This window comes from Strigops habroptila, chromosome 7 (genome assembly GCF_004027225.2).
Source record: "Strigops habroptila isolate Jane chromosome 7, bStrHab1.2.pri, whole genome shotgun sequence".
NCBI lineage: Eukaryota > Metazoa > Chordata > Aves > Psittaciformes > Psittacidae > Strigops > Strigops habroptila.
Window position 1 is genome coordinate 63395682 of NC_044283.2, and position 23921 is coordinate 63419602.

The window sequence follows — 23921 nt, forward strand, 5'->3', positions numbered from 1 at the left end:
TTCAATGGTGATTAAATAGCCTCTTGAAAGAGACTTGATAGATGAGGCTTTTGGTTTATAAATACTCAGCATGCTGCATTTTAGACTCTGCATCTTATTCAAACCCATCTATAGTTTCATATCCTCTTTTGTCTTTCTTAATACCACAATCTTTTGTAAAAGTGAATATCAGCACTGAGTCAGACTGTTTCCTGAATATGAAACTTTTCCGCATAGAAGCTCAACATGAAATAGAAAGACAGGTTTTAAAATTACTTTCTCGCTTTTCAAAAGGAATTGGAACAGATCATTCCTGACATTTTAGAGTTACCTTGGGATTCTCTAGCCCTCACCTGTCTTATCTTGTACAAGGTTGTCTTCTAAAATGTTTGTCTGCCTAAGAATAAATTCAATGCAAAATTCATCAGGCTACTTGGACAGATAAAAAGACCATTGTTTAAAGAGTTGGTTTAAACTCTTTTTTAAAGAGTTGGGTTTTTTCTTCTATAGCATGATTTCAGTCAGGGTACAAATTTGCCTTCCTGGTTGCTGGGTGTTTTGGCTGAGTTTGGGGCAGTTGTTGTGCCAGTTAGTGCCTTGCAAATACAACCTTAAGCAGGAAGTAGATGGGAGAGTAGTGCAGAAGGAAGAAGAGGATAGTTCACAAGTAGATGCATGTGCCTATGATAATAGAGCAGGGAAAGAGGTAAATCTCTTAAAACAGTGACTTAAGGGCTTCAAGGAAATGGCAGATTCACTGCTTATCACTTGGGGAATCTGCAATAAAAGCAGTAAGAAGTTTTCTTTTACAGCAGCAAACACATACAGTGGAGAGTGGTACCTCTCCCCGGCACCTTGCTGAAACATGGAAAGGTGGATCTGGCTGAATGTTGGCAGTTAGTTTCATCTAGTTTTGGCTCTTGCTAATTCAGCCATCTCAGGAAGAGGGACTCAGTCTACATTTGGGGCTTTATTTTGCATTCTCCGGTGAGGTTTTGATCACCAGCTTCCAGTTTCTCTGGTAGAGCAGCTTTTGTTTCACTAAAAAGGATGCAGAAGGCTGAAAAAAAAAAAGAAAATACAGTCTAAAGGTCAATTCGTCTTTATTTGTGTCTGAATCCTGGATGGGGAGTACTAGCGTTAGCCTCTGCGAAGTGCCCTGGATACGTTATTACTTTATGAAAGAAAAGCCTCTATTTCAGGTGGACTTCCAAGTAGAAATCAGCACAGTGACAAAAATGAAATTAAAAAAAGGAAAATTTGTGCATTCACCACAGTGGTCCTAAATATGCACAGGTGTCTGCACGATTCTTAAAAGGGTTTCTTAGGAAGTGTGATTTAAGCAGAATAGTAGGAAAGAAATTAAAAGGCTAGAAACCTGTTGGCATTATGGAAATTAATTGATTGTGGTTTTAAAATAGGAGTAAATTATACTTTCATAAGTTCATGTGAACCCAGTGTTGTGGCATCCAAAATAAAAGTTACAAGCAGTGTAAATGGTTGAGCTGAATGTGAGGGCCACCTGCTTGGGAGTGAATTAAAGAGAGCTTATGTAAATTCATTATGGCACATCTTACAGTTATCATGAAGATATTTTCAGAAGAATATTCTAGCATTATATTGAAACAAAATACATTGTGCAAAGGTAACAGAAAGCACGTTATCAGGTTTTTCTCTGACAATAGGTGCAGAATTTAAGTTCTATTTACAATAGTTATTATTTCTAAAAAAGCAAAAATGTAAAGTTGATGATGGAGCTCTTTGCTACTGAAAGGACTGATGGTTCTCTTGGCCAACAATGATCAGGTAAATGAGCTTTAAAAACAGTTCTGGGGGAGTGGATTTGTTGGTGCTTCCTATCCCTTTCTTGCTGTGTCTCAACTCCTTCGTGGAAAAACTAAACAATTTTCCATCTGGGCATTTCATCATCTATAGTCATGAAACCAAACTGACCACCTTCAATGTGGTAACTATGAATGATTAAGGAACTACTGGAGCCTGTGCAGTGAGCTACAAGGGCTCTTCCATGACTACTTCTTTTTGGCCAGTAAATTCACAGCTCAGGGCCTTACTTTGCATATGTCAGGAGTTTTACATCGTTCTATTGTTCCCTACTGTGTAAGGAATGAAGTTACCACCAAGACAATCCTGTCTGTGCTCAATGCTAATCAGTACAGTGGATATTTCCAACTTTCATGGTTGATGTTTTTAGAAAGATCAATTTAAGCACTATGCTACTGATACATAAATTCACTTGGGTTCTATTTTCTTCCATATCAAGGATTTAAAATTATCATTACATTGCTGCTTTTTACCATACTCCGTAGTAATGTTAGGTATTTGAAAAAGCATTTGAGTAAAAAATAAGAGCATTAGTTGGTAAAGTTTTTTATTTAGCAAGGAGCCTTTCTCTGCCTCCTGTGTGCAGTTGTTCTGTCCTTCAGACTGTCTGATTATGTGCAGCTTTTCAGGACTTAAAAAACAAAAAGTACATGTTCCCCTCACAAGTCGAACGAGGGTTCTTTTATTTGAGCAATAATTTTGTGTTAATTTTATTTTTTTCCTATTGGAGCATTATTAAATCCCTCTGAATAACTTCTCATAGCTGATGCATGTTGTGAATGAGAGCATGGCTACATAGACCCTTCCCAGGTTGATGCAAGCTCACCCCTGGCCAGCCAGCCTCACTCACAGGGGGGACCTGGGTTTGTTTGAACAGATGCCTCTGAATTGGTATTAGAGTGGATAGCACTGACTCCTTCTAATAGCTACATAAAAGCATTAAAAAAAGACTACAGAGGGGTCAGGAAAAACAGCCTGAGATTTTAGCTGAAGCTCAAGAGGTTTTTAAAAAAAAAAAAAGTTTTCTTCTTTTTGTGGAGAATATAGAAGAATCTCCTGCCAGAAAAATAGTTGCTTATCTCTGGCTAATAGTGGATGAGTCTGCTCACAGTAAAAGATACATCCTAAAACAAGACCAGGCAGGTTGCTGGGATGCTGGCGGTGACAAATGAAGCCTGCAGGACCACTCAGGATCACAGATACCTTAGATAAGTCACAAGACATACCTTACTTGGGAACTACAGTATCTGGAAGTATTCCACCGTTTATTTTAACTGACTTCCTAGAAATAAGAATTCTAGTGCTATAAATGAAACCTTCGTGAAAGTAAGTTGGGAAGGGAGTAAGATATATAGTATTTGGAGTGCTGTAATTTCATGTGGTCAGTATATTTTTGAGCTTGTGAGCTTTTCGCAGGCTTTCAGCAAACAAGCTTGCAGCAGAGACTTAATTACGTATTTCACGAAAGGAGTTCTCAATTTTTAAACACAGTGTGCTTGCCAGAGGTGATAGATGAACATGCAAGTGGAAGGCTCCAAAGCAATAAAATGCATATCTGATGATGAGGACACTGCAGAAACTAGAAAGACATTATAATAATATAGATGAATGCAGACAGAAGAAGGAAAGAAAATTTCTTTGACCAGATGTTTTTTAAAGCAGTGTTTGCACGATTGCCTGACCTGAATACCTTGTTTCTGAATAAATAATTTCTTGAACTATTTGTCTGTTAGACAGAACAAAATAGGAACAAACTTACAAATGGAACAAGCTTTTGTGATGTTCATACAGAGCTGCATACCGTATATTACCTCTTGGGTAAACAGGGTACTAGAAAGATTGCAGAGGACAAGCTAGCAGCAATCCACTTCAGGCTGGTAGGAACCAAAAGTTATCTGATGACTGTTTAATGTCCCAAGTCTTTCAGAGCAAAGTGAGGTGCCTTGCCGTGGGACATCTGCACTACTGGAAGCATTCATCCTCTTGCGGTGAGCTCACAGAGACCCAGTTACCTTTTCCAGCACTGTTTCTCGGTCAGTTTATTGATTCGCTGATTTGGTGGAACTTTTTTAGATGCATTTTCCCATGGGAGCTTCCTTCTGCATCTTCTATTCATCGCATCAAGTTTTAGCCCCTGGAGTATGAGGAGGGAGGTACTGCCCACTTCCTTCCCTCTTTTTCTGTATCAGCTATCATCTACCTTTTCCTAATTCATCTTCTGGTCTGAATTTGGGCATCTCTCCCTCTTAGCCCTCAGACTCACCATAGGCGGCTGTTCTGTCACCAGATCCTCTAGACATCTAACTTGTTTTCTTCATCATGTTTGGTTTGCAAGCAGGACTGATAGAAAATAGCCTAACGACCATCCTCTGTTTTCTCCCTTCACAGGATTTCTGTTAATTTCATGTTCAGAATTACTTACCTGATTTCTTCTTGACCATCTGTGTGGTGTCAAACTGTCTGAATAACCCAAAGTATAAATATGACCTACACTTCCAGAAGAATGGAGGAATAATAAATTTTGACCTTCCTTGTAAAGACTCATCAGCACCTCTCACTTCCCCCTCTTTAAGGAATACTTACTGCAAAGGGCAATCTATTTAATTTATATCTGTAGGATTCTGTGTGACCATACGGGTCTGCCCTTGTGGATTTTGCTGCTTCTGAGGTCTATGGAGGTGTGAAGATGAAACAGAGAAGCAGCTGTTTGAGTGAGTTGTAGGATGTGAGAGCAGACAGTAAACCAGCAAAGGTTATAATTATGAATTTTGTCTTCTTTGAATAACACTTCAGCCTACTTTTTGTTTGGTTTATTTTTTTAGCTTTGACTTTTTCAGTTAAATAGTGGTTTCATTCTTTCAGTTATTAGTATAAAGATACAAAGGTAGACATGGCACTGAACAACAGATTAAAGCATAATGTAGCATAAGACACTGTGAAGCAGTAATTGAAAAATACATAAGCTAAGTAAAAGAAAGTGAGTAATCAAAGTACCACATAGCAGAGTCCACAGCTGGTCCCTGGGGAACTTTTTGTGTGTGATAGCTCCTAGCAGTCACAAAGCTGATTTGGTGACTCTAGACAGTTACTTATGTATTCAGGTCACACTTTATTCTCTTCTTCAGTTACAGCTTCAACCAGATATGGTATCTTCTCTCAGTGTTTCTTGACAAAAGTCAGGCTAAAGGCTTTTCAGAAGGCGTGATTAATGCACTCTCCATATTCATATTACCAGTTTGAGGATAGGAGGGAAAAAAATAATGTGAAAACTGAGAATGCATTCATGTTCGGAATTATGCCCAACAGTTTAGGAAGGGAGTAGATAGTGACTCTCGCAAGCAGCTGGGCTTTGTGTGCCGGAAATTAATCTATTTGGAGAGGCAAGAACAGTGACAGAACAGTACTTCTGCAGTTGATGTCCACCTTATCCTCACCTTGGGGAAAATACACAGGGTGACAGTCCTGGCAGTTGTAACCCCATCTTGGATGGTCAGCTTTACACAGCTACTCGTTATGAAGTTGACTTGTGGGAAGTAGGGAAATGATACCAGGTGACACAGAAGGGCAGGAAAGGTGTCCATAAAGATGTATTTCACTATGTTTCACTGAGAATTAAGTCTTACCTTCACATAAAGTTTTTAGCTCTTAAGACTTCTACACAAAATGATTTCAAAATAATTTTATCGCTAGCTTGTAATGTACTGAGTTTTAATCTTTCTATTACTTTTTAATGATGTGCTGGAGAACTTGGAGGCCTTCCATTTTACTAAGAGTATTCTGTTTTAAACTCCAGAACCCATACAGAAAAGCAGTCTATTACTTAATAATTTTAATATTATTTTGTAATGTTAATGTTTGTAATTTCCATGAACACAGAATTTCCGGAATTTGCTGTGGAGTATTTGTTTAAAGCAGAAATCTTGTATAGGTCCTTTTTCCCCTTTTCTTTCTTTCCCTCCCCTCCTTCCTTTTAGTATAGGCATGTCATGGTGAAAGACGGATTTCTGTGGGACATGTCTCACAATTTATTATTTAAGATTAGTTGGTCTCAGTCCATCTTCTTCCTGGCCACTGTGTAAGGTATTCTTAAAGGATAATGATGCTGACTGACTGAGTAGACTGCTTTGGGATACGTCTGTGCACAATCACTGTTACGGTCTCAGAGTCACTGGACACACACTCACTTGGCAGAAAACACCATTCCCCACAGTTAATTAGAGACAGAGCCCAGGGACTGAATGTGGATGTTGACTTACCTGATCCTTCAGGTCACTGGCTGGGTGTGCTCTGGGGAGATTTCTGGACCACTGTATGGACACAGGGCTCCAGTTGCCAGGCTGCAGGAAAACCCACCTTATTCCAGAGGGTAAGGTGGGTGGAAGTAGGGTGTTTCCATTGGAGCTGAGAATGAAGTGCTGAGGCTCCTGTTGCACCAGAGACCAACTCTGATTTCCCATGCATAAGCTAAGCAGCTTGCTGAGTAGGAAAAGCACTTTGCTATTGAGAGAAGGTTCAGTCGAAAGAGAAGAAAGAAGCACTGTAGTTAGGCCTCCAGGAGTGAATCTTTAAAGTAAACAGAAGTACTTTCAAAATACCTACAGTGTGCTCTTTTGCATCAGTGAAAAATATGCAACTGCTTTGCAAGGGACTAGCTTAGAATAGCTTGCGATAATCAGAAAGCTGATATTTTTCCAGCTTCCCATGAGCTTCCCAGAACTGATAGCTATAAATCCACCATAGGCAAGAGGATATTATAGTTCTTCCTCTTAGGAGATGAAAGAGGGCTGATGACTAATGCTGAAGTGAATTAAGAGACTTACTTGCTTAATTGAGCCTGCTTGTTTGGTATGTGTCCCAATTAATTCATTTTTGTTGTGACCACATTGAAGCAACCTACGGCCTTGTGACCTTCTCTTATAATTGTTACCATATCCCTCTTTAGAAGCACTGTTTTGATTATGTACTCAAAAAGCTCTGCTAAAATATCTGTAGCATTAGTACAGAGTCAGATTTTTCCATTGTTTTTAATTCAAGGATAGTAACAAGAAGAAGAATTCTTTATTGAAGTTCTTGGAGGTCACTTACAGCACTTAGGGGATTGGGGGAGAGGGCTCCTTCCTTCTTAATTTCACAAAATGACTATTTTGAATAGGCAGAACTTGTTCTCTAACCATAATTCTTTTAAGAAAAATGTGTTGTTGGGTGGTAGCAGTCAGACGTGCCTCAGAATTCCTCAGGTGTGCTGAATATTGTACATTATGTGTACAATCTGTGCTGAATACTGTATATTACAGGGTCACAGGAGAAAGTAACAGCAGCTGAAAAGGGGCTGGCAACTATGACCATCCCTACACTTGCTGAGATTGCTGTGTGGAATCTCTGTCCCAAATGAGGCATGTTTTTATTATTGCTTAAATTAACTACAGTACTTAACAGCTCTTTGTCTAAACCACAGATAAGCCATCTGGACACCTGTCTGTGAGGGAGAGACTCTTTCAGTCATATCTGCAGTGGTAGTTGGCTCTGTCAGTGAGGGGTTTCCTGTGCAAGGGGGTGTTCATTCCTCAGTGCTTCATCGGATGAAGATTTTATTGGTTTGTGCCAGCCTCCATGATAGTAACTCACACTCGGTACAATGTTTTTGTACTCCTGTCCCCAGCTACTCTCCAGCCGTTTACCTGAAAATCTCAGACAAATGGTTTTCCTCCACTACGGCGCACACACATGCACTGGTGGAGCTAGTTCTGCGCAGCAGTCTCACAGGCAGTGTCGGGTTAGAGAGATGCTCTGCATGTGGCATCTGTCATTCCAGTAGAGATAGGTGGTCTTTTACCAGAAGTCTTAAACCAAGCCCCTTCACCACTGGCTATTGTATTTGGAAAGCTGCTGAGTACCCTTGCAGCTTCGTGCACCTTTTATCACAGGGGATTCTTCTCCTCAGTCAGCAGGGCCCTTTGCAGAGAATCTTTCTTTAGGCAAGGCTTGCTGATACTGTTTCTCTTACTGAGCTACATAGCATCACTGCTATCCCTGGTCTCCCTTGGCTCTCTGCTCCCTTATGTCAAGATCAAAACTGGCCATGCTTTTAACTTCTTTTAACTGTGAACCCTTATTCCTCTTCCTCATTCCCAGTCCTTTTCTCTCTACTTCCTTACAGAGTGCCTTCATGTCTGTGTTTTATGCTGCATGGAGTTTCTTTTTTCTATGGCATACTCTGTCCCTGAAACAATTAAAACCACTTCTTTAAAGAGAATAGCTTGCTCTGGGTCTCAGTTTTTCATTGGATGGCCCTATAAGCTGCTGGGGATTCTGATGCTTGAAAACAGCAGGTGCTGGGTAGAGCTTACCACAGATGCCAGCCATTTCTTGGCATGCTATGTCCTCTTGGTTTAATGTTTGTCTGAGCAATCTTACATTCCCCGTCAATGTAAGACTGGTCATGTAGCAAAAATTCCTTTGCCAGTTGAAAAGGGTTGGAAATCTTCCTTCAGCCATGAATAATAATCCAGCGTAAAACAGACCACCATCTCGGACCAGGCCTTCTTCATGCACCAGGCAAGGGTGGGTGATTGAAAAAGCCAAAGGAGTGGCCTCTCCACAAAAACAGAATTAGAGGTTGATGCTTTGCCCTGCTTATTCTTGACTTTCTCTCTTTACATGACTTGGTTTAACTCTTTAACTACCTCTATGTCTAGAACACTCTGAGTAAGTGTTCCGCTTTAGAAAGATGCTGTGTGAAAGATTAATTTCCTTTCCATCATTGGGAGTTTCCTTTTTACATGAGCTCATGTGCCAGATCGCACAGCATGCAGCCGAGGTGTTGCATTTTATATGACACCTATAGGATTCTGCTGAATGAAATCTGCAAGTCGTCAGAGTTCTTAAAATACAACTTTCTGTTGATGTGTTTTTTGGCACAGAAACAGAAAAGCTGGGGCTGGAGGTGGGAAATGGATTGCCATCTTGGAAATTTAACGACCAGCTCTTTCCCTGTGACGTTTGTGGAAAAGTGTTTGGTCGACAGCAAACTCTGTCCCGGCATCTCTCACTGCACACAGGTAAGCCAGTGCTGTGTGGCTGGTTGTTACAGCGCTGAGGAAGTCTGTGTGTTTGTCAAGTTTTGTTTGAGTGGAGGGGGGAGAATGTGAGCAGAAGAGTGTGACAGCCATCCTTGGCTCCTTGCACTTAAAGCAGAGCCAAGCACAAAACCAGGACAGAATGTCAGAGTGGTGCTTAGGGAGTTAACATTTTATTTCTTTACAGCCCACTTGTAATTTATCTTTACAAAATGTGTAAATTCCAGTTTGTTCAGGTTCCAGTAGGCCAGCCTGTAGATACCAGCTGGTTAACCAAGCCCGTTAATGGAGTTCTGAAGAGAAAGCACAGGCTTTCTTACATTCACCTGATGAGCTTTTTAAGTGTCACTGAACAACAAACGATTTGGCGTTGGTGTCTCAGATCTGGTGAAACTGAAAGGATTTGATATCTGTCACTTATCTTTGCCCTCATCATCCAGTTCTGAGAGGAACAGGGGCTGTTCTACCCCATACCAACTTTCTTAAAGTGAATCACTTCAAATCAACTGAGACTAACAGAGTTTTTATACAGAAGATGCACCTTGTCAGCCTGCTGAGGTGCACTGCACAAAATAAGACTTGAAAGCAAGAATTTCTCATGCAGTGCTGAAAAATATTATTGGTATAATGGCAGCGTACATGCCAGCGCCTAGTAGAGCCATGCTGAAGGAGTTCAAATGCTCTGTTCGTGGTGTCTTGGGGTTTCCTTAGTCAAATAGCTGCTCTATTGAATGCCTTTCCCCTAACACTTGTAGCATTAGATTTCAAATTTAGAGCAGCAGCTCCTCAAAGGGAAAGGCTGTAAAAGCTGATGTAATGTTTGGTTATTTTAATCAGGTCTTTGCAAAATAAAGCCTGGCATTTACAAAAAATGTGCTGCCAGGACTTAGAAATGTTTAATTTAAAATTATTACATTTTAAATTAAATTGTGAAGCATCAGAAGCTCATAATGGAGCTTTTTTAATTTCTTCAACTGTGAGTTGAGTGAGGTTTTTTTATTAGCTTGTGTTCGGAACTGGCCTAATGGTACAGTGTCCCCTTTCCTCCTCGCCTTCAGATTTTAATACAAAATCCTCAACCATCAACTCTCTGTGAGTGATCACAGGGACAGCCTCAACTGGTCCCAAAATCAAATAAAAGCTGCTAGGTAAAGGAAGTAGTTGTAGATTATTGACCTCCTTCTGTACTGGCTCTTCTGCAGCTCTCAGAGCAGCAGTTGCCCCCGTTTTCCAGTTTATAAAGTTTTCTATTATCTGACTACAAATGGCAGAGCAAGTTAAAAACAAAATAAAATAACCCTAAACTACCTCCAAATTAGTTTTTTTCTGACTAGGTGCTGTGAATTCCTCTAAGTTTCCAAAAAGTCAAGGCTCCAAAGTACAACATTCTGAAAGCTGGTTGGAGAAGCCCAAAGGAATGCATGCTTGGTTATTGGCAGCTTTAAAAATAGCTTGCTTCAAAATGAAGTCTACATGTAAGATTTTCTGTTTCTTTTCAGAAGAGAGAAAGTACAAATGCCACTTGTGCCCCTATGCTGCTAAGTGCCGTGCTAATCTGAACCAGCACCTGACCGTCCATTCTGTGAAGCTGGTGAGTACAGACACTGAGGACATTGTCAGCGCTGTCACTTCTGAAGGCAGCGATGGAAAGAAGCACCCTTATTACTACAGGTGAGGAACCAAACAGGGGCTATGCACCAGGCACTGGAATCTGAATGTCTTACCTGCCTCCTAAGGACAGGGCCACCCTTCTGGTGTCGCATGGCAGAACTGTAATGAAAGTATTTGTCTTGCCCATATCTGATTTGAGCGTAGCAGCAAAACCCAGCTGGCTGCCTCATGCTGTTTGACTGGGCTGACCATTGGGAGAGACTCGGGGTTGCTGTGGGGTTGGTTTTGTTAAACAGCTCTGTAAGGCAGCTGGGCTCTTAGAAACCTCTTTAACTTTTTATATGGTGTTCATTTAAGTTTTGTCTTTGGAAACATCCCATTGTGTGCATGGATTCATGTCAAATCCAAAGCACTGTGTTTCCAGTTGCCTCTGGCAGCTCCATTGTTTTTAGCCAAATCTATGCCGTCAAATAGTAAAACGTAGTAAGAATTCTTGTATCATTATACACGTTTCCTCCATTTGCTAGAGGTCTATACCAACATGATGAAAGAAAGAAAGAAAACCTTTAGGAGCATTTGCCTGAAAAATTAAAAGGAATTGCCCAGATAAAATGGATATTTGGACACTCTCCTTGTTGTACACATTGTTGTGCACTCTGCAAACTGTGATCTGCACTCCAGTGGCCAAGCAGATTACCAAATCACTCTTACTTTCAGTCAAAGTGCCAAGAGCAGATTTAATTACAAAATCATAGAAGTAAGAAATGAATGAGATCTGCTGGATTAGATTATCTAGTCCATCCTCCTTAGGAAAGCAAAATAGTGCCCTAGAGTATTTTGCTTTTGCCTTTTTAAATGTTTTTGGCTTGTTTTAGATGTTAATGGCCTAATCAAAGCAAGAGGCGGACTCTGCAAAGAAAGTTAAATTGAAGGGTCCTTTCCATTGCCTCTCAATATCCCTGTGTTTATGCACTGGCTGTGAAATCTGTATCCCTGCTAATTATTTGCATATCTGATGACTGCTGTTTTGCAGTCAAGCATAAGAAATGTTTGAACCCATTTTTACTTGCTTACACTGAAACTGCCAGGCAGTTTTGCACAAGATCCCAGTTTGGCATGGGAACCATTCCAGGGCTTGAAAATAACTCCTGGAGTGTGCAGCAAGCTCTCCGTTTGTCAGTGTATCAGCCATACTAAACATCTTGGCAGAGCTGCAATGCCTCTTATTGCCCAAAGGAATCGGCTAGGTGATGCGCAGCATCTGGAATCTGTAGTTTTTAATTAACTTTATGATTATTTAGCGTCATTATAGCATGTACAGGATTGTTGCATTGTGCCTGCCCTTAATCACATTGGCATGGCCATCAGTTCAAAGGCAGTTCAGCAGACAAATGAATTTTACAGTGAACATTCAACAGTGAGGAAGAGAAAAAATCTGTGCAGTGAGTTTTTTCTTGCAAATTCAGGGAACGGCAATATGCTTCTGTTTGTGGTTTGGTTTTTAATGTTTCTTACTCTTGAATTCCCTCCTGCCTGCAGCTGTCACGTGTGTGGGTTTGAGACCGAGATGAATGTCCAGTTTGTCAGTCATATGTCCCTCCATGTGGATAAAGAGCAGTGGATGTTCTCCATTTGCTGCACAGCGTGTGATTTTGTCACCATGGAAGAGGCAGATATGAAGGCTCATGTCAACAGCAAGCACACAGGTGATGATCCTTCTCTCCCAGCTGCAGTGATCTCTCTCTTTCTTGCTTTCTAGGTGCAACCTTCACACTTCCCATTAGCACTCTACTTTCACTGAAATGCTTGCTAATTAAAGCCTGATCTCTCAAAGTTAAAGTGAATTGGACTCCAGCCAGGCAAATAATCTGGTAGTGCAGATCAATTTTCAAGCTTAGTGAAATAAATGAAGGACTACTTAGCCCTCATTCTTCCTATTCTCCTTATCCCCCAAATCCCTTCCTCACTGAAGTCAGCATATTTCATTTGTTTTCCTGACTGGTTTAGTATTTCATCAAAATCCTGGTCTGACTTCAGTGGTGATAAGGTGACTTTGAGTGCTAACTGTGTGTACCTGGCTGCAAGTTTGAAATACACAAGATGTTGAGCTTTGCTGTTCCGTGTGTTTGCCTCCACAGTCTATCAGTTCGGAATCTCAGGCGGATGTTTAGTTGACACTGTGATTCAGCAATACCATAAACGTAACTTTATATTAAATAACAGAACAAGTCATGTGTTCTCTCCCTGGCCCTGTTCACTTAATAGCCAAAGAGAAGAGCAATAGCAGTTTTCAAACAAGCTCCATATGCTTAGTGCAACTAATGAAGTCTGGCGTAATTTAAGGAGAAGAAAATTAGAATCCTTTTAATTAATTTCTCTTACAACACCAGGCAGAAGCATTTTGCTGCCGCAAACCTACTAGCAATTGTGTTGACAATACAGAACCTGAATTGCATCCAGCACAATTTTTCCGTTGCTAAATTGCTTTTCCTGTCCTACCAGGAATAAAATTGGGAAAACAGGGAGGGGTGGAGAAGGGAGAGAAGAATGCAGTTGGTTGTGCTCACAGATGTGTAAGTTAAATGTAACTACAGAAACACACAGTACTGGAGAGCTCTCAAGGATTTTTATGCCAGCACAGCTCTCAGCACTATTCCCTGCTAGTGTTTGCATCTAATTCCCCATATAGGAAGTCAAGGCAAATGAGAAATGCCACCTGTAGCCACGTGAAAAGCTTATACTGGGGAAAAACCCCCTTGTTCTTCCTTCACCCTGTCAAACCAAGCCTTCAGCTGGTGATTCAGCCAAATGCTTAACACGTATGGCAAATACAGAAAGTAAAAAATAGAATGGATTTTCTGGGTCACTCACCTCCAGTCCCTTATCCTGTGATGTTAGTAAGTCATAAAAGGCCTGCTTGTAAGGATGTTGGCATATGTCTTCAAACAGGTATAATTGTTTTAAACCAACTACTTCTGTAGATAGGCAACTGCAGATTTTCCTGCATTAAAGATTAGGGACTTATAAAAAATTTCCAGTGTGTCTTACTGATAAGCAGAATACACACACGTTGTTCCTGTGCCAGAATTGTCCTTTACCTGAAACAGCAGTCCGCCTCTTGCTCCCTCCACCTTTCTTCCCTTTGTCCACCGTATTTATTCCCTTATTATTATTTATGGAGAATGGCCCTCTCCCCTCTAAATGTACATTGAGCCTTTTCTGAGATGAAACACAGTTTTTTCACTGTACCAATCCCTCACTGCATGTGTTCTTGTTAGAACCCCTGCTCGACATATGCAATCACAGCTGTACATGGTGAAATGAAAGTAGTGGTGGCAGTGTAAAACAGCAGCAGCTACTGGGAATAAATCACACAATAACATTCTGTGATCATATTTACCTTCCTTGAAGACTCCCCTGATTGCTCATGTTTGCCCCATGTTCTGCTCAAATTCTTCTTTTGTTTTCCTTGGCTGTTTCTAACCTAAGCACTCCTCATTTGTAGCAAAAATTCTTGTTACTGGCCCTTCAGGTCATAACCTTGTACTCTCTGCTATTAAATTTCATTCCATTTCTATTACTCTGGTCCCCAAGGTCAGCGAATCTTTCTATATGATATCCCAGTCATCCTCCCTATTGACAGCTCGGGTCATCAGATTTCATTAGTGCATTCCTACATTTTTATCTTAGACTTAAAGGTGCCGCTCATCAGTTTAAAGTTAGGCACACAGGGACTGGTGTTTGGAGAGGCCTTTGATCACATGGAGAATATGAAGTTTTAGGAAAGTTTCTTTTTAACACAGCTCTGATTAAACCAAGACATAGGTGGGAGGTAATAATTTGTGCATTGTTGGCTCACAGCAGTTCTCATATGATGACGATTACCTCTGCTTCGTTTCTAGTGTGTGAGAGGGCTTGGGATTTGAACTTCATGCATTTATTGCACACGTAAGGAAACTGGTGGGCTTCAGTTTTAGATCCAGTTAAACAACATTTTTTAAATTAATTATCTTCAATAAGATAAGCTGTTATCCCTTACAATCATTAGTGAGGATGCTCCTCAGTACAGTGAGTGAGATTATTCTCCTTCACCCTTTCTCCCAGATTTAGCCATTGGACCCACATAAACGGAAAGGTGAGGGAAGTTTAGCTTGGACCAGTGGGTGCTTTTGGTTTCCACACCCCAAAGCTCTGTTTCCTTTCTGAATGACAAATTTTCTGTTGGTTTTGAACTCTGAGCTAACCAAAGTGTTTTCTGGAGATTTTTTCAGCCTGGTAATGAGGTAGAGTTGCACACTTCCTTCCCACTACCATTACAGACACACTCAGTTCTAGGGTAAACTGAGAGATGTACTGTTGTAAACGCTAATAAAAGGAAGGAGGTACAACTATGCTTTCTTACCAGATTAATTGATTTCAAACTTGTTTATAAGCATGTTTGAATTAACTTTAAATATGTTTTCCTGAAATTTAAAACAGGATCACTGAGATTCCATCTGATCTGCTGTACTAGTTATTGTTCTTTACTCTTGTTTTTCAGCTGAAGAGAGGAAGACACCCAGTGAATCTAACAGTCCATCTTCATCTTCGCTGTCAGCACTGAGTGACTCTGCCAACAGCAAAGAAGATGCAGATATAACTCCAAAAAACAAGGGTTCAAACAACCTGCTAGTCATTTCGGTAGTGCCTGGTAGTCAGACCTCAGTGAACACTGAAGAGAAGTCAGAGAAAGGTAAAACACTGCAAAACAAATACAGACTTGGCATCTTCTATGCAGTCAGTCTGGTCCCAGTGTAAGGAATACATTTTCCTGCTTTATTTTCCAGGCTTTGAATGTGTTTTCTGTAACTTTGTCTGCAAAACGAAAAACATGTTTGAGCGCCATCTGCAAATCCACCTGATCACACGGATGTTCGAGTGTGATGTGTGCCACAAGTTCATGAAGACACCTGAACAGTTACTGGAGCACAAGAAATGCCACACTGTCCCCACCGGTGGGCTCAAGTAAGGAAAGCAAGTACACAAACTTTTCCTGTGTTAAGCACCTCTAATACTATGGGGCTAGGACAGAAGGAAGTGAATTAGGAAGGGTCAGTTAAATGTCTGATAACCCAGATTTGGGGCTTCCTTTTATTTAGATGACCCAAGCCCGGTCCTTAGTGTAGGCAGCCATTGTTACAGCAGATGGGTAACCTAGCAGCAGATGTAGTATCTACTGGTCGTAGAGCTTTAGCAAACCATGGTCCTTTCCCTTTTCAAGTCAAACAGGAGACAGTCCTCCAGAGAATGATGCAGCACTACATAGAGGTGTCTGTTTGCAGACTAAGAGGGTTTTTTTCAAGGCATCAGAGCAAACGAGAGCACACAGCACAGGCTCTATTCTGCCCCGAGGCCAAAGAAACTAAACCCTGTACGATCTCTGCAACTAGGTATGAAGTTATAACCTTAAAGGTTACAACGTTTGTAAGCTCTAATGCAAAGTCAGTCCTCTCCAAGAATTAATAACTTGGCTGCTTTCTGCTTTAGTTTGCATGCCCCAGAATGATTACTGTTGTATACATTAACATGTAATGAGTAATACAATCTTTTAAGAAGAAAGCCCTTTGGCTTTGGCTAAGGTGGTGTCCTTTAAGATCTGTTGGTGCAGAGCAGTGTTTTTAGGGAATGAGTGTGCCCCGATGTCAAAGTTGGACCCTTGAGGGAAGGAGGGACTGCTGGGGCCATATGCTTGCTCTCTGTGGGCAGGAAATGTGACAATTATGCAAGATGCACATCCCTCGTCTGTGTTCCTGCTGCTGCAGGAAAAGAGGCTGGAACCACTTCATGCCCAGGCAGGGTTCAGCACAGGGCTCCCTGCTTCTGTTGGTCTTGCTAAGCAAACTGGTGTTTTCAGTGCACTGTGACTGTCGTGTGATGAGCACACCACGGTTAATGTTAGCATGAGTAGCTCTATCAGTTTGCACTGAAGTTTTTGAAAACGGGTTCCGTTTGCCAGGCAGCATCTGGTCTCCAGCTCAGTAGTTCCGTGAACTGGGATCTGTGGTCACTTGAGATGTGATGACTGAATCTGGGAAGATGACCAGATTGAGAAACAAGTAGTGTGCCAAAGCGGCGGGATGTCTGCCTTGGACGTACAAACCAGTTGTCTAATGCACTTTGGGTTAAGCTGCACAGAATCTGTTCTATTTACCAAGGAAAAACCATGACCTATGACTCAAGCCTTCCTGACAGAATGGGCTTCTGAGTCTGCAGAAGTTATTCCTGCCCAACTCAGGTAGTAATTGGGTACCTTGAAAGCTGCACCTAAGAAAAAGCTCTGATTATTTTTTTTTTTAAGGCATCCAGAAGAGCCTGAAGAGATCTAAGTAAATTGTATTTTTCTGTCTCCTGTTTGCTGTGGGGGAAGAGGAAAAAATATGATTCCTCCTGCTCCAGGTCAAAATCTGAGATTCTGATCCAGAGAGCACCCAGCCCAGGAGAGGTATGTGTGCACAGACAGCTGAGTCCTCTTGCAGTAGAGCCGATCACGTTAGCAGCCTCAGTGCCAGGCTCCCTCTCTGGATCAGAGTACTTGATGTGCATCGGGAAAAGGGTCTGGATGTTTTAGTATCCGTTTGTCCTCCCGTATTACTTAATATGCTCTTGATTGGCAGGTAATTAATATTACACCTGTATGTGCAACCAGTGGTAGCAAGGGAAAACACACACGGAGAGAGAGGATCTCTGCTAGGGGATGATGCGAAATGCCAGAACACAATTGGCAGGCCTGCTTTACTGTTAATGCGCATCAGTGGCAGTGGAAACACTTGTAAGACAGCAGCCAGGTGCTGTAATTACACTTGTATTTCTTCATCTAGACCTGCTCTTTTAGCTCACCAGTTAGCTGCGGAACAGAGGCGGCTTTGTTTAGCACAGCAGAGATCCCTGGCAGGTAGCTGTCCTCACCAACTTCCTCTCAGCTACGTCAAGCAACAGCGGGTGTGTTTGGGATTTGTTGGTGTCCAGGCTTGTTCAGCTCGGGCTTCCTTCCAAGCTTTCAAGCTTCCCTCTTCCAGCCTTCTAGGCCCTTCCTGGTTCAGGAACCAGGGGTGAGGCCCTTTGCCATGTCCACCCCGGTCCGGATGCTTGCCGCTGTGAGTAAGCAGAGCCCACATCCTGTTCCCACACATGAACAATTCCTGTCATGGCAGGGGCAGCTGTAGGCAAATGCTGCCAAGGACAGGCCCCCTTTGAGCATGGCTAGATCCAACTCCCAGAAATGAGAATCCCTACAGCTCATCCTAACAGACTGGCTTTCAGCTGCTCCTAGCAGGATACCCAGCAAACTTATTGTTCAAAGTCACATAAGAGGAATTTCCTAAGCTTTTGCTGTACATGTGGTATTACAAGTTTATTCCATCTTTACTTAAACAGCTGCTTTCATACTCATCTGTAAACACTCACTTTAAACCACTTCTTAACGGAAAAAATGGCCAAAGTGACTTCGTGCAGATACTAGGAATGTCGTTACACAAAGTACCTGTGAATCAATCACCCACTCTGCACTACCCGGCCTGCTTTGCAGAATCTTCCCCATCAAGGTAAGCCAGAAGATTAAAGGGATGCTCCTTCAGCGTGAATCAGTGTTTCCCTAGGAACGCGTGAGTGCTGTTGCCACTGGATGGGCAAAACTCCTCTAAGTAGAAATGTGTCAGGGTGAGCCGAGTATTCGAAGGAGGCTCCGCAGGGAGAACTGAGTGCCTTTTTGCTCTTCTTCAGTAGGTCAGAGAGGGGTTGAGTGACAGGGTTAAACCAGGAATGCAGGTCTTCTAGCTGAGTGACTTCTCTTTTCTCTGTCCATGCCTTTCCTTGCTGTGTTGCCAGGTGCCCATTCTGCATCTACTCCACTAACCGCCCCGCAGCGATGGAGTGCCACCTGAAGACTCACTACAAGATGGAGTACAAGTGTCGGATCTGCCAGACAGTGAAAGCCAATCAGCTGGAGCTGGAGATGCACATCCGAGAACACCGCCTTGGCAACCATTACAAGTGTGACCAGTGTGGCTACCTGTCCAAGACCGCCAACAAGCTGATTGAACACGTGCGTGTCCACACCGGCGAGCGCCCTTTTCACTGTGACCAGTGCAGCTACAGCTGCAAACGCAAAGACAATCTCAACTTGCACAAGAAACTGAAGCATGCTCCGCGCCAGACTTTCAGCTGCGACGAGTGCCTGTTCAAGACTACCCACCCTTTTGTCTTCAGCCGCCATGTGAAGAAGCACCAGAATGGGGACTGCTCCGAAGAGGAGAAGAAGGGCCAGTTTTCAACCTCCAAGGAAGCCAGTCCACTCCTTCCAGTGAACAGCTCCAGAAACCTCCTGTCGCCCCTCTCAGTTATGTCTGCCTCCCAGGCTCTGCAAACAGTGGCGATGTCAGCTGCACACGGCAGCGGGACAGAGCCAAACCTGGCAGTGAAAGCCTTGGCCATCAACGGCACTTCCCTGTGCTTTGATAAATACTGGAACTCAGAGTATGCCCACCTTATTCCTTTAACAATGTTTTTCCCCAAAAACCACTACGAGCTCACATTCCATCCACCCAGACCTCAGACTGCACCAGGAGGTGCCTCCTCACCTAAACACTCCTTCCTTGCCTACCTTGGACTAACAGAAAGGGCAGAAACTGTCTGAGGGCAGTTACATTCTGTACCAAAAATACCCCAACAAACCCAGCAGGTATACATTGCTGCAAAACGTAGACCCAAGAGGTAACGAACACTTGTACTATATCATTAGTAAGATTTAGAAAATGGCTCTGTGTGTATACTTATTGCATTGACATGAAAGCTGCTTTATTAAATCTTCAAGAGGTGACCTACTGCATACTTCTACCTTCAGAGGCATGTTCCCAGTACTCTTATCTAAGAAACTATTTTGTCTTGTTAAGCTGAAAAAAAAAAAGAGTGTCCTTAATGGCAATCAGCACTTGTAAGATTACATATTGATGCATTTTATTTTGGGGCTTGGTGTGCCTGCGGGTGCGTGGAAGAGAGCCTGCCTGTAGCGTGCCATGACATTGCTTTTGCACATCCCTTGTACTGGCTTATTTATTTATTATTCTTTTCCCCTTTTCACACACATGCTCCCTCCCTTCTCTCCCGTCTCTCCCTGAACTGCAGAGTTGTGGAAGGAGTAACGCTTGGTTCAGGGCGGGTTGGTCTATTATTTCAGTGCTGTTTGCAGCTTCCTTCAGTTGTTTGATGCCTTGTGCTCACTCAGTTGTCAAGGTTTGAGGATTTGGGGTAAAACTGAGGAGGAAAAAGTTGCTTTCAGCACTGCAGGATCAGAGCATGACAATGAAACGTGTGTGTATGTACGTGCACGCAGGCGCAGTGTGTGCAGTCTACGTGCTCACACAGCAGGCCCGATTCTTAACTGTTACACAGGTGTAACAAACACCCACCTCTGGGCCATAGCATACATCTTTTGTTTTAAAAGGGCATATAAATATTATATATATATATACTGTATTATGCAGTGGTTACCTTTTAGTTTGCAGGAACAACTTGTATAACTAGAATCCTATGGTGGAAAAAAAGAAAATCCAGCAAGGGGATTAAAAAAGGGTATGGATAAATTCTGGGTATAAATACTCAGACTAAAAAAAAAAGGCAGTTTTGCACAGTGCTTTAGTCTTGCACTAGTTTGTTTCTCACTTGCAAAAAAGAAAAAAAAAAGAAAAAATCCCAAATGTGGGCTGAAGGTAAGATGACTGTTCATTTGAAAAGGTACCAATAACTTCTTTGAAATATAAAGCTATAAAAAGATGCTGTTTGAACCACACAGTTCTCTTTTATACCCTCAGTATTTCAACTGTACTTGCAAATTCTACAGTCCTGTTGCTACCCTCCGTGTTATTAGTAATACTTTATTCCTTTTTGTTAATGGCAGACAGAGTGGACACTGCTAGGAAGCTAACTTTATACTTAGTTAACACTCCTACTCATGGTCATTAGAATGACATGTTATATGTAGCACTTTATTGCAGGAAGAAGCAAACGCAGATTGGTTGTATAACCATTGTTAATCACAAAATGCCAGGAGTGATCTTAATTTCCAAGAAGCTAACTGACTGTAAATGGATTTGTGTTTCTTAGACAGCTGAATATCCAGGAAGGAAGATCAGGATTAAAAATACTCTGCATTAAAATTGGAAGTATAAAATACGAAACATATCAAAGTTATCACATGACTTACAGGAATGCTTTCTTACTGGACTGTTGTTTTCCGTGGCATCTCTTGGATTCAGATCTCGCTGTCTTTTCACCAGGAATTAGAAATGTCTGACCTGGCTTGTGTCAGAGTCCCCTCTCCGTCCCTTGGCCAAGCCGCTCTAGGAGGTACCCTGGGTCACATCTAACACACCGTCCATCCACCCCCATGCTGTCCTAGAGGAATGGCCTTCTGCAGGCTGCTGTGGCATGGGGGGATACGACAGGCCAACCCCTTGTTCGTAACAGCACGAAAGCAAGTTCAGGAAGGCATTTCTGGTCCACAAGGGCTCTTAGCCATATACACAACTAGAAACAGAACTCAATCTTCGTTAGTTTGTACATGAAACTTGTGTAGAAAAACTTTTTTGATGCAAAACTCATGATTTAACCTGTCTGCAAGATTCCTACATTTGTTTTGCACTGAGATCGCCAAACATTCTCCACTGTCATGACCAAACTCTTCCTGTTTGGGGAGGACATCCTAATGTGTTCACTCTTCTTAACATACTGGAAGCTACTTACAAGGGGGAAATGTCCAAAATAGTAGGAGGTCAGCATTTGGAATTATTAATTAAAGAAGTCCCACCATTTTGTTTACATTCCAGCAGGCAGTTTTGGTTCTACCGAGCATGTGGCAGTTCTGTCTGTCTCCGCAGTAAGGCAAAGCCATCTGTTCCAAGGTATGTACAAATGTCTGTAAGCAACCTACCGAACTCAGGGCCCTGTTTGCCATGCTTTACTCCATCAGAACTCCCGATAACACACACACACACACATCCCCCCCCAGAGGACAGACAAAATAGAAAATGCTGGGTTAGTAAATACGCAAAGCATAAAAAATTGAGTGGCTTGCCAGCATGAAATGTGCAGTCTGCATCCAGAAACTATACCTGGTCTTTGAAATACACCCAGTGCGTAGATCTCTGACCCCACCATAGATGAGCAACCACTTCCAAATCAAAAAGCTTATGTTCCAAACCAGCAGGTAAAGTACAACAGGTGAAGTCTAGGAGGAGGACGTAGGAATATTAGTAGGACACTTTATGTAAACCGAACAGCAGTTTAAACAGGGCTGGAACTTCCAAGAATGAGCTGTCAGCATGCAACGATGTTCGCTGTACCAGTATCTGATCTAGTAATGTTTAATGTACCTGGGAATTTGTTTAGCACTTTGGAAAGGATAAATCAATTCTTTCTGGCAAGTTATAGAAGTTTTCTCTGTAAGGAAAAGTGTGTGAGGAGGTTTTTATTTTTTTAAGGAAAAAAAAATACAGTATTTATCAGAGCTCCTGCATATTAAAACAATTGGTTTGCAGTTCAAGGCTGAAGAATGTTCTCCAGAGGTTCCCCCCACTGACTAATGACCAACAGTTCTGATCAATTCCCCCCCACCATGAAGGTAATTTCATACTAGTTTTCACTATGCATTCTTTAAGGAAAGCTAGCATGGTTTTCCATTCGGTAATTCAGTTAATGTTCTCAGCACTTTCTTCTGTCTCTTTTTTTTTACTACTTCTATTATGTTCAACTATCATTCTGTCAAGGTTTGTGTACATTAATAAAAATTTGTATTGTATAAAGCTTTTTGCATTATAAGGCTGTACAGGGTCATTTTGACAGTAACTGGTATATTTCTTTGCATCTTACGTTGCATTGCCAATTTCTAGTGTATCCAGTTTGGAAGTACAATATACTCTAATTAAAAAGGTTGGCTATATTCTGGTTTGATTTTTGGTTTTCCTTCCTCTCTTTTTTCACCTTCAATAGATTTAGGCTTGATTTGGGGCGGGGGGGAAGGATTCTTCAAGACAAGAAGATACGAAGTAAAAAAGGAACGTGTTATCAGTGGTTGAAGCTGAAAAGGAAAGCTCTGGTTCTTACAGCTCATGAAGAAATACTCCTGGGATGGCTACAGGACTTCTCTCTGTCCTTCTTCTCTCATACCAGTTCTGCAAGGGGCATAACGCCTCTTCTGAGGAGCCTGCTCAGCCATGGGGATGATGGTGTTCTCTGGCCCTGCCCTCCTCAGCCCCGCAGTTCAAATATCAGATCCTTACCCAGCAGTTTGGTGAACCTGGTCTTGACTGGGGGGAGCCCCGGTGAAATCAGGAGAGCAAGAACCACCCTGTGTTCATCTTACATATATGTATTTTTTCAAACATGCCCTATATGTTAAAAAAATCAATAATTAACTAAGTTAAAAATGGACATTTTTTTCAAGCAGAATTATTTCTTATAATCCTACACCTGCCATAGTCATCATGGGCCCGGCAGAACACAGTGTAGGAGAGAGACTTTGGGGAAAAAAAACTTACTATTTTTCTGTAAAACATGACTGTAGAGAAGGCTTCTTTTGCAGGGGATGGCAGAGCCATGGTTTAAAATACATATTGTGTTAAAAATGTATCGGTTGTGCTCCTAGCAGACACACATCTGCATTATATCATCCACCATCATCTCTACTGCTAATTGGACTCCTTGTTGACAAGGCTCAGCAGCAAGGTGAAGTACTGGCTGTAAAAGCAATCCAGCCTCTTGCCCGAGGGGTCAGCGCTCAGGCAGACCCTGCAGGAGCCTGCCGGGCCTCTTCCCTGCTATATATTTTCTGAGAGCTAATAAAACACCGGCGCGACCGCTCCTACCTGGAGGTGTGCCAGCTGCCACGCGTCTGTGGAGCTGCAGCAAGTGGGATGTCCTCGTCTGTCATCGCAGAGGCACTCACATAGTCTGCAAGGGAGGAGGCACCATCATTTGCATCAGAGTTTTAGAAACTACCAGTGAAGCATCTAAATACCCCAGAAGTGACCGCTGAGCTTGGGGCAGCCGAGGCCTGAGTGCCCAGCAGGAGCCCCTGGAAAAGGGATGGGTTGGTTTTAGTGCCCTGAGTTCAATGCTCCCCTAAAGGTGAGTGTCTTCAGGGCGACTCATCCTGACTAACCAAACGCATTAGCTGCTTTTAAAAATCCTGGCCTAAAAATCCTGTTGGGAGGCTGCAGGGAGCAGCCTGTTTCCCCAGGAGCGCGCTCTGGCTGCAGTACGGACAGCGCTGCAGGCACTGAACCAGGCAGGATGGCTCAGACACCGCACGTGTCCTGGCAAACCTAGGCTGAGTTAACACGTTACATCTGAAACAAAGACCAGGATTTCACTTGGCTTGTG

The 23921-nt window shown here is 42.3% G+C and overlaps 1 protein-coding gene across 8 annotated transcripts in view; it reads left to right on the plus strand.

The window, feature by feature from the left end:
- The window catches only part of ZNF827 (zinc finger protein 827), a 103309-nt gene extending 80830 nt beyond the window's left edge, over positions 1 to 22479 (plus strand). Inside the window, exons 9-15 of one of the 8 annotated variants that reach the window (XR_003992328.1) lie at positions 8742 to 8879; positions 10397 to 10568; positions 12048 to 12214; positions 15049 to 15240; positions 15335 to 15512; positions 16846 to 18088; positions 18372 to 22479. Coding sequence is in view for 6 of the 8 variants with exons in the window: in XM_030492740.1 (XP_030348600.1) it covers positions 8742 to 8879; positions 10397 to 10568; positions 12048 to 12214; positions 15049 to 15240; positions 15335 to 15512; positions 18372 to 19179 (1655 nt within the window). In the remaining 2 variants the exon portion in view is untranslated. Of the gene's footprint in view, positions 1 to 8741; positions 8880 to 10396; positions 10569 to 12047; positions 12215 to 15048; positions 15241 to 15334; positions 15526 to 16845 lie in introns of all 8 variants that reach the window. The other 7 variants (XR_003992329.1, XM_030492742.1, XM_030492743.1 and 4 more) reach the window with 7 other exon arrangements.
- Positions 22480 to 23921: the final 1442 nt, after the last annotated feature.